Source organism: Episyrphus balteatus, chromosome 2 (assembly GCF_945859705.1).
Source record: "Episyrphus balteatus chromosome 2, idEpiBalt1.1, whole genome shotgun sequence".
NCBI classification, from domain to species: Eukaryota; Metazoa; Arthropoda; class Insecta; order Diptera; family Syrphidae; genus Episyrphus; species Episyrphus balteatus.
In genome coordinates, this window is record NC_079135.1 from 91,923,512 (window position 1) to 91,934,088 (window position 10,577).

Consider the following 10,577-nt stretch of genomic DNA (forward strand, 5'->3'; position numbering starts at 1 on the left):
TTGTGGAGATCCAGTACCACCAAAGGGGACAAATTTGCTCTCATCAGTAAACAATATGTTACGCCATTACTTTGCTGGCCAGTTTATGTGGTCTTTTACAAACTGGATACGCTTTTTAACATGTTTCGCTGAACTTTTCGTGGACTTCAAGCATACAAATAAGTCTCTAACATTCGCCCCCGAATGTTCACTTCACTGCAATCCAGACTTAAAGCCTTCTGGATGTGAAACAACGATGCAGAAGGCTCAACTTTGCTCGTCTGGACAGTACGCCTGTCATCTACGGCGGTCTTTTTTCTTTTTCTACCGCGCGTTTCGGGTCTTTCGTTGACTTCATTGCATTGGCTACCATTGTAGGGTAGCATCCTAATATAAACATGAATTTCCAAGCAGGTTTTCCCTTCTTCAAGCAGCTTTGGTATAAGTTTCCGTTATCCGAACTGCAGTGTTTTGCTCTTCGAACTTTAAATAGATTAAAACCGAAACAAACCGTTTTTTGTTGAAAAATTGTTCAAATTATATGAGTACTTACTTTTAAACCAAAAATAAATATTCTAAGTTATAAACCGCTTTTAAATTCTTAAAAAATAACTTTAACTACTATTATTCTGAACAGGTCAAATTCGAAAGAACAACCAAAAATCAATGAAAAATTATTTGGCACCTTCTTTTTCATTTTAAAATTATGATACATTTATTAGTAATTGACCGTTACAAACTTTGACATCAAAGAAATTAAATTTTTAACCATAGAAGCACCGTAAATATAACAAATGTTATTTTTTTGCAGGCACTACTATTATTTTGAACACAACTGTATATACTAAAGTGCCTCAATGCATGCAGTTTGCCAGAAAAATAAATTTCTAGACAAAAAAATTGCGTATACGCCCGAGTGTCTGAAGATTTGAATTAAATTATGCAGTCAAAATATAGCAGAAAAAAAAAAGAATTTTCGACAAATAAAATATAAAAATAGGTATGTTCTCTTTGCTGAAAAAAATATACTTTTAAAAAATGTACTCCAAATCTGCGAGTGAATAAAGTAAGGCCTCTTTAAGCTCTATTAATAAGTGAAACCCGAAAGATCCTTTGAGGTCTATTTATTTTATATGTTTGATTTGGACAGATTTTTCGATACAAGTGTTTTTGAAAAACTTTTTATTTGATCCAAAAAAAAGTTAAAAAAAAAAGGTCTCTTCTATGAATCGAAACTTATAATACGGTTTTATCATCGATGCCTTGGTTAGAACTGAACCAAATTGAAAACACCAGCTTACAAATAAAAAATCATTAAAATCGGTTAACCTAGACAAACCTTCTGGGTAACAAACATAAAACAAAATTTAGACGAATTCAGAACTTCCTCTTTTTTGGAAGTCGGCTAAAAACAAACCCATTTTGTTATAGAATTTCACTATTTATTTTAATTTTATATAAAAAAAATAAAACTTTTTACATTTATAATTAGAAATCTTCCCTAAATATTATTATTTTAACTACATTTTTACAATAAGTAATCTTAATTCATTTAATTTTACATCAATGATGAGGTAAATATTTGCTTAAGGATCTGTGGCAACGTAGATAAATCCATACAAACATAACTGTGTCCAGCTGGCATTTGTGCATTTATACTGAAAATAAATGAAACAAACAAAAATTTTAAAATAATTAAAATTAAAAAAAAAACTAAATAAGTTTCTTACAAATCAGCTTCCTCTTCTAAACTGCCAATAAATATCACATGCCCTCGCACCTTCGGATCACCCTTCTTCAAAGCGTTAGCCAAATCCTTAGGATGAATACCATATCTCGAAAGATTGGCATCACTCAATACAATTACTATTGAGTTATCATAATCTTCTTCGGCCAACGATTCGACAGCTACTTTCGTTGCCTTAACGGTGTTATCACCAGACCAACAAAATTGTGAATGTGCATGCATCATTCGAAGCGTTTCCAGACGCTCCTTGTCTGTAGCTGGTGGTTTGCCAGCCAAAACGAATGGAACTTCCCATCCCTCACCACTATGACCAACAATATCGTAAACGATTTTTTTTTCATATCCTTCGAAGGCTTCCATTACCATGACAACAGCTTCTAATTCTCGGTCCAACCGCTGATCGTAGCCATTAAATCTGAGAAAGAAATCATTATTATCAAATCTTGACAAGATGAATTTGTATCTTCTTACCTATACATGGAACCAGACACATCTACAACCAACTTCAATCGATTTGGTTTTTCTTGAACATGATCTGCCCAAGGATTAGCCTCCGCACGCCTCCTATATATATTTTTCTCCCCAGTTATTCCCTCAATCAATCGAGTATCATCCAATTCCCCATGTGTTTGATACTTCTGCCACTGACGTTCCTTGCTCTTAGTTTGCAAAGCATCCATAATCGCTTTCAATTGCTGCACCTGCTTCCGAATTGGAGCACTAAACTGAGCATACATACTATAATCATGTTTGGACATTTTAATTTCTTTCAATTTTTGTTCAAAAGCTTTTCTATTCATCTCCATGGCCGCTCGTTTGACTTCTTCAGGAATATCATCTTTCTCCTCATCTGACAACTGATGAACTTTATGACCAGCATCTAGACGAAATGGACCACCTTTTCCACCCAATCCAGCTGTATCACGTCCACCAGTACCACCAGCCCAAGTATTACCACCAACATGCGGTTCATTCTTTGGATCAACTTTACCATATTTTGGCGCAGACACATCCAAACCACTTGTCCGATTAACAGTCAATTGAAGTTCCTTCTTCTTTCGCAATGCAAACAGTTCATTCTTAGCATAAGATTCAATTTGAAGACCATGTTTGGCCAACACTGTTGTAACTTGTTCCAAAGCTTCTGGAGAATATCTATCGAAATCGAGAACATTTCCAACCAACTCTGACATGGATTCATTGGGAAATCGTTCCAAATGTTTGACAATATTTACAACTTCACGAGTGGAATAAGGATAATTGAGTAATCCCTCATCAGCCATGTTTCTTAATTCACCAAATGCATTGACTAAAGTTGATAGAGTTTTTTTAGGCACCGATGGTCCGTATTGTTGAAGAAGGAATATCTCAGAATCTGGAGATGGATTATCAACTGCATGGCAACTAAATACATCTCCAAGAGATGCAAAGAAATCATTGCCCAAAAATGGAAAACCAGGTCTATTAGCCAAGACAATTACTCTAAAGTTGGGATGAGTTTTAATGATTCCAATATCATTTGAACCCCTTCCTGAAGGAACTATCTTTCTTCCATCAGATAAAATCATCTCTCCATTCTCGACTAGAGTTCGAAGAATACAGGTAACATTAACTGGAGCCTTGTCAGCTTCATCAATGACCAAGATATTCCCGTTTTTCACTGCCTTGACCAAAGGACTATCTTCGTAGACCACCTGTCCATCGCGTAATGTCGACTGAACAGTCAAACTATGAACGGTTGTGTCTCTGTGCAACTGAAGATACTCTCTTGGCTTGTTCATAAGTTGCAAAAGCTTGTCAATGAGTTTATTTTTGCCTACACCTTGATTACCAACCAAAAGAAGATGATCTCCAATTAAAAAGTCCTGAAGCAATCTCTCGAGAAGCTCAACATGCTGTGGAACATCATAGAACAAAGTGCTTGGAATTTTACTCTCGTCTTCAGTTGCAACTAATTGCATTTCTGTTTTTCCAATTCGTAGAACTTTGTCATCCACAACAATGGACCGTTTCTCTCCTGAAGATGTTCGTTTTGGTTTCTTGATTCCTGCTTCTCGGATGGCATTTTCTAACGCTGATCGAGGAAGTGCAGGTAGAAATTTCGCAAGGAATGTATTCTGAATGATATCGTAAACTGAATTGACTGGATTTTTAATATGATCGTCTGTTGGATAGATGGACATGCGTCGGGCGATTTTTAATAGCTGCCTAGTCGACAGGGTTCCAGAGAGATCTTTCAAAATCGGATCGGAAGCTTCACGAAGAATATGTGAGAGTTTGATAACTTTGTGAATATTTTCATCAATATTTCCATAAAGTTTAGAGATAATCTCGTATTCCTCACTCTGATGCAAGGGTCGAACTTCTTGAAATAGAAACAAACTAAGCATTTCTGGAGTAAGCCAATTCTGTCCACTGGCATTTAGATTTGGTGGTTCAGCTAAAGCAATTAGACGGAATGAATCATGAATTTTAATAATATTCTTTGATTCAAGTTCGGCTTGGGTAAGGCCCTCAGCAAGTAGTGATTCATAGCGATCGCTTCGCAGCATCATAGTTCCGTCGCAAAGTTGTAACTCACGATCGTGAATTAGTCTAGAATTCGAAAATAAAAATAAATAAAGAAAAAGTTAAAAAAAAAAATCAAGAAAGTTCAAACCTTTGTATCACAGAAGCAGTGCTCTTGTGAAGCCTTTGAATGCCATTTAAGATCGCGACCGATCCAGTTTTTGCAGCTCTCACCAAAGGAGAATCACGCCAAACGGTATCACCTTCGGCTGTTGTTATTCGTTGTTGAACAAGATCGCGGGAGGTCATATCTTCGTAGAGAACCATGGGTTCGACTGATTGATTAAGCAGGTGCATCATTTGATTTGTCAGAGTAGCCTTGCCAACACCTTTTTGTCCTGAAGAAACAAAAAAAAAAAAAAGAGTTAAGTTTATCTATTGTCTTCTCAATCTTAACTCACCAATTAAACAAACATCACCCACAGCATATTTTTGTATCATTGACGAGAGAATTCCTCTTTGATGATCTAAATTGACGAAACCTTTGAATTCATGAGGTTTGCTTCCACCTGGCACTGATATTTGTACACTATCAATGTTCAAATCAACAGAATCACCTGAACTTGTTGCAACATTAATTTCTTTTACACTTGCAACTTTTCTGTTAGAAATTTTAAAAGAATCAAGTAGATTTATAACACGATCGTTAAGTTCTTTTTTTAGTGTTGTTTGATATGGATAAAGTGCTGTAATACATTCGTGGACACTCAATGTAGGATTGCTGTTCTGTAAAGTAATTAAAAGATAAATAAGGATCCATTTTTGTTCTTTTTTGGAAAAACAAAACTAACCAACATTTTAGCAACTAAGTGAAGATTATCTAAGGGAAAATCTGGAAGATTTACTGATGAATCTGCTGAATGTATTGCTAAACCGAATGAAATTAAGGATTTCAGTTTCTCTTCATCGGCTTTAGGTGAATGGTTTTTGAGAGAAGAAAGCATTTCCTATAAAAAAAAATGAGATAGAAAAGAACACTTTTATTTAAAAAGAATCAACAATTGTGTGTAATATGTACTTTTAAGAACTTCTAAAGGAAACTATCAACTTAAAAGAAATATGGTGGTAATGGTAATGTCTCATTATAATAAGATGAAAAGCACGCCTTGAAGAGGAATAGAAATTTGGAAGAAAGAAGGAACAAGGCTTATCATAAAGCAAAAAGTACGAAAACAATTTCTAGCGAGCTGGAAGAAATATCTGAACTGGCAACTGATGCAATCCAGGTTATTCAAAAACTGCAACAAGCCGATATGAAGAAATCCACCCTTGTTTAAAATTGCAGCTCAGTTCGCTTAGCAACTGATTACACTGCCCAACACTCTAAAATTTTCCGGACCCTTGTTAATCATTTCTTACTAAATGGAGGGTGCTGACTCCGAAAACAACATTATTTTTATTTCTAGCAGCTCCAGTTTTTAAATTATTCGTACCTTAAAGGTATACAAATTTATAGAACTTTTTTTTTTAATTTTTTGTTTGTAAAAAAAAAAATGCTTGTATTTTTATTTCACTTACTGAACCGAAATACATAACATTTGAAATAAATTATTCCAGTAAAACATGTAATAGGAAAAAAAATAACATTAAATTACCCGCAAAATGTGAAAAATTAAAATATCTCAAAAATAAAAGCTCTTGGAAAGGAACCAGTATGATTTTTAGGAGGCTTACTGACCAATAAGTTTTGTATAAATTTTTCTGGAATATTATAATAAACTGAACCCAAATCTATAGAAATGGATATTATATAAAACTTTCTGGAAAATTTTTGGAATATACATTCTCTATCTATGATTGAATTCAAAGTGATGCTATAGCATCAGATCACTTCTCCTCATTTCTTGTTGCCATCTGGAAAATGTCTCACTTGATAAATTGATCAATCGATTCCCAAAAAGCAGGGCTCTCATCACTTAAAATTTCAATACAAAAGTGGGGCTTTTCTACTTACCTCAAATGTGAAATGTGTCACATTTCTAGATTGAAATCGTGATCTCAGTGGCGGATCTAGAGGAGTCCCTTTGTATTTCTGAGTTGGTAAGCCAAGTGCAATAACTCTGAAGTTTTCGGAAACTCGCAACAGTCCCAATTCTTCTAGTTGTTTTTCTGTGTATGTCTTAAGTTTTATTTTTATTTTTTAATTAAAATAGAAAATGTAACCATATTCAACTTACTTCTCGTAATGCATCGTACCGCTCAGGTGCCATTAAAAATTTTCCATTTTCCAAATGCATTTCCCGATTTTCAAGCAAATTGTTCAAAATTGGAAGAACATTTCGTTCGGTGTGCTCAACTCCATCCAGAATAAGTAGACGACCATTTAAAGCTGCTCTCACAGCACACTAAAGTTATTCAAATACATTTATTAAACTCAAATAATTTTGTAATCATTATAAGCTAGGTTTGTAGCTAGTCAATTAAAATGGATAATTGATACTCTTTCTTACAATTCAATTCAATTGCTTCGGATTTTCTATAAAAAAAAGTTCTTTTCAGTGCTTGTTGTTTGTTCATGATGTTTTTTCCTATCGAATTAAAAGTTTGAATATTATGCAAATTTTTGAAAAATATGTATCAGAAAGAAGAATGCGTCACATGATTTTCATGTCCCTAGACACAGATTTAACTGTGGTTGTAATGAATCTTTCACTAGATGCATTAAGCTTTATAATAACTTCTGTAATGAAATAGATAATTAATTCCTCCTTTCTTGAAAAAGTTGAATTTATTGTAATGAAATAGATTTGGCTATGAATAGAAATGATTATAAAGCACAAATATTGTATTTATTGAATTAATTCAGCTTAAAATGAAATTTGTAAGCATTCTCTGTTTTTACAAACAGAAGGAAAATTCCTCTTTTTGTAATGCCAATAATTGATGGTACCCCACTTAAGATCTCAGATAGGGCGAAATATCTCGGAATGATCTTAGATGAAAAAAAAAACTTAACTGATGAGGTCCTAACATTCAAGAAAGATATAAGAAAGTCACGTTTGCACTTTACTCATGTAATAGGATTCTTGTCAGAAAAAATGGGGGAGCAAATCTTAAAATAATAATGTGGATGTATAATGCCATTGTTAGACCCATTCTGACTCTTGAGAAATCCACGAACTTGAAGACCCTAACCAAAGTATGCATTAGTACTACGGGGGTGATGAGGTACACTCCAACCGCAGGTTTGTCCTAAATCTCATTCTCATAGATCTATTTGTACAAGAATTAGCAGCAACAGTGCCCTACGACTCGGTCAAACCAAAATTTGGAGTACTAGTCAAATCGGCCATACAACGATGCTTTCTTACTACGTTGGCAACAACGTTGGTACAGATTACATTACCCCTTACCTAGACTTCAACAAGTCTTTTAATGCCAGCTTCTCTTACAGACAAGATTCAGAAAACAGTGTACCTTACTCTAATGAGTCGAGTATCGCCATCTTCACTGAAATAAACACTGGGGTTGTTGTAGGTTTCTACTCAGAAAACCTCAACCTTGCCAGTTCTTTCAGGCTCCCTAATTATAGCAGTGTTTTCCAAGCCGAGATCTTGGCAGTGAAAAATGCTGCTAAACAAATATCCATGATGTTGATATCACCTGCTGACATCACCTTTTTCATTGATAGCCAAGCGGCAATAAAAGCGATTTCTGCCACCTTAATCAAGTCAAAGCTTGTTTCTTGCTGCCGCAAATAGCTTAGGGTTCTTGGTATGCAGCATAATGTAAAAAAAAATTTTAATGAGTGAGAAAATACAGAACGCCTTATTTCACTTTCGGCAAGTGAATGCAGGACGTGAAAGTCTCAAAAACTAATTTTCATTGAAATTCTTATTGATGTTTAATGTTGACCACTAAGATTTTGAGATATAAAAAAAAAATTTTTTCCAATATCTTTGAGAAAAAGATTATTTTTGAAAAAAAGTATATATAAGGTACTCAAGACAATAAAATACGGCTTGATTCCATAAGAAGCTTCGCAAAATTTAACGGTAATATAATTCGACGTCAAAATACCAAAAAAATAATTTTAAGCATTCTGAATTGGACTAAAATCCTAAAAAAAATGATCACAACCCTCAACGGCAACTAAGGCACTTACGCAAACAAACACAAACAACCATTTCGGAATTTGGAGGGGGCTCGATCATTCAAGATTCAGTTAATCATGTAGATTATGATGAATTCAGCTAAATAATAACATGATTTTGGAGGATTGGGGGGGGGGGAGGGGCTAGACCAATTCTAAGTCAGCAACGAAACCTAGTATTAGATTTTTTTCATTAAACAGACCTAAGATGAATAAAGAATATATAAATAAATAGTAGCCAGTTGGATTACCTGATCAAAATAAACAGCGCCTTTGTTTTTTATTTCTCGTCTTTGCTTGAGATCACTTTCTGTTGTGTCTCTACTCAATGCAATATATTCCAATTCCCTTTGTGTCAATTCAGAAAATTGCATTGCAATATTTCGACGCAGTGGTCCAGGGTAGCCAAGCAAAAACATATCTTGTTTAAGGGCATCCTTTTGGAGCATCCATCGTAAATGATGCAGAGCTGATTGAGTCAACTGAATGGATCCATCTTTATTATATTGCACTACAAAAATCTAGACATGACAAATGGATAGTTCATAAATAATAACAAAGAAGTTTACCATATTTCTTTGGAACCAATTCGGGATTTGCCGGAGTTTGAATGTCTTTGGTTACATCACCTATTGTAATTTGACCTTCGATCTTTTGTGCTTTTGTAGAAAATAACAATGATTTGTAGGACTTAAAGTTATGTTGGGAGATGGAAGTAAGGTATCGTCCACTTTTGGACAAAAAACGAGAAGGATTTAACATAATTGCGACTACTTAAAACTAAATATAAAACAATTAAACTCCAAACAAATCGACGCAACGCACTACAACACCACACACGTTATCAGAATGGGAAGTAAAATGACACAAAACAGCTGACTGATAAAAATTTGACAGAACAGGTGGAAAACATGAGAAAGAAGTATAAACAAAACAGATGTAGTTGTGTGAGAAAAAAAGAGACAGAAGAGGTGGTTAGTAATATAGTACTAGAATACTAGAACAATTGAAAATTGTACCAAATTAGTGGAAGGCAAAATTAACCTACAGTACGAACCAAAAATGTTAAGTTTGATTTTTTAATAAATTTTAATAATCCGATTTTATGGCTCTAAAATTTTATGAATTTTAAATTTCTAAGAAATATTTTTTCTCTTGAAGCCTAGTACGCAGATCGGGAAAAAACAAATTTTATCTCTACAATTTTAATCTTTTCAAAACATTTTTTTATCCCGCGCAAAATTTTGATGTTGAGGAAATCAATTAAATTCTATCAAAATTTTTTTCTTCTTTCAAATTAAATTAAATTTTTTTAATTTGATTCTGAGCTTATTTACATATCTCGTCTTAAAGCCTAGTAAGTAGCTGAAGCGAAACGAAAAATTTTCAAGTCTCCAAAGTCGATAACGAAAATGTTAACGAAAAAATATCATCGATTATTCTGTAAAAGTCAAAATAAAAAAATTCCAAAATTAATTAAAAATCAAGAAAAACAACTGAAAATAATTTTTAACACAAGAAATAAATGTATTAAAAGTGATAAAACCGTCAACACTGCTGTTGGACTCAAGAAAAATGCACAGGACAATAAAAAGTAGATGACAAATGAGTGAAAACTCTCCAATTTTTCGATAGAGTGGCGCGGCGTACTGAAAAACGAAAAGCAAAACGAAATTTTCCGTTCAGGATTTCGTTAACGAAATTTTGTATGGAAAATTTCTTTTCGCTTTAGAAGCGTACTAGGCTTCACGTATTAAGTATTTTATTAAAGAGTCCCCAAGTAGCAATTTTACTTGCATAAGGTCCATTTTGTTCGATTCGACGTTTAGTTTATACGATTCTTATACGTTTAGTTTAAGGCTTACTTACGCAAGTCATCCATTTTGGAAATATGTCGTGTAACGTTGTGTCGCATTGTGTCGCGTTGTGTCACGTTGTGTCGCAATGTGTCGCGTTGTGTCGCAATGTGTCGCGTTGTGTCGCTTTGTGTCGCTTTGTGTCGGAATGTGTCGCATTGTGTCATGTTGTGTCGCATCGTGTCGCGTTGTGTCGCGTTGTGTCGCATTGTGTCGCATCCTGTCGCGTTGTGTCACAATGTGTTGCGTTGTGTCACGTTGTGTCGCAATGTGTAGCGTTGAGTCGCGTTGTGTCGCGTTGTGTCGCTTTGTGTCGCTTTGTGTCGGAATGTGT

At 34.4% G+C, this 10,577-nt stretch overlaps 1 protein-coding gene across 1 annotated transcript; it reads right to left on the bottom strand.

Annotated features, from left to right (window-relative positions):
* Window positions 1–1,444: 1,444 nt before the first annotated feature.
* On the bottom strand, window positions 1,445–9,254 carry LOC129910190 (von Willebrand factor A domain-containing protein 8). Its single transcript, XM_055987464.1, has 10 exons — window positions 8,957–9,254; window positions 8,639–8,898; window positions 6,472–6,639; window positions 6,249–6,413; window positions 5,086–5,241; window positions 4,696–5,020; window positions 4,386–4,632; window positions 2,198–4,321; window positions 1,710–2,141; window positions 1,445–1,637 (listed from the first exon to the last, which is right to left on the bottom strand). The coding sequence occupies exons 1-10, from the start codon at window positions 9,147–9,149 to the stop codon at window positions 1,538–1,540; spliced, it is 4,170 nt and encodes a 1,389-aa protein (XP_055843439.1). The 5' UTR covers window positions 9,150–9,254; the 3' UTR covers window positions 1,445–1,537.
* Between the last annotated feature and the right edge of the window lie 1,323 nt (window positions 9,255–10,577).

What these genes read in the sequence shown, in the direction of transcription:
- LOC129910190 (XM_055987464.1), bottom strand. Translation starts at nt 9,149, where the DNA reads ATGTTAAATCCTTCTCGTTTTTTGTCCAAAAGTGGACGATACCTTACT. An exon ending in ATTGGTTCCAAAGAAATATG is followed by an intron (nt 8,899 to 8,956) that starts GTAAACTTCTTT and finishes AGATTTTTGTAG; the next exon opens with TGCAATATAATAAAGATGGA. An exon ending in ACTTAGTTGCTAAAATGTTG is followed by an intron (nt 5,021 to 5,085) that starts GTTAGTTTTGTT and finishes ATTACTTTACAG; the next exon opens with AACAGCAATCCTACATTGAG.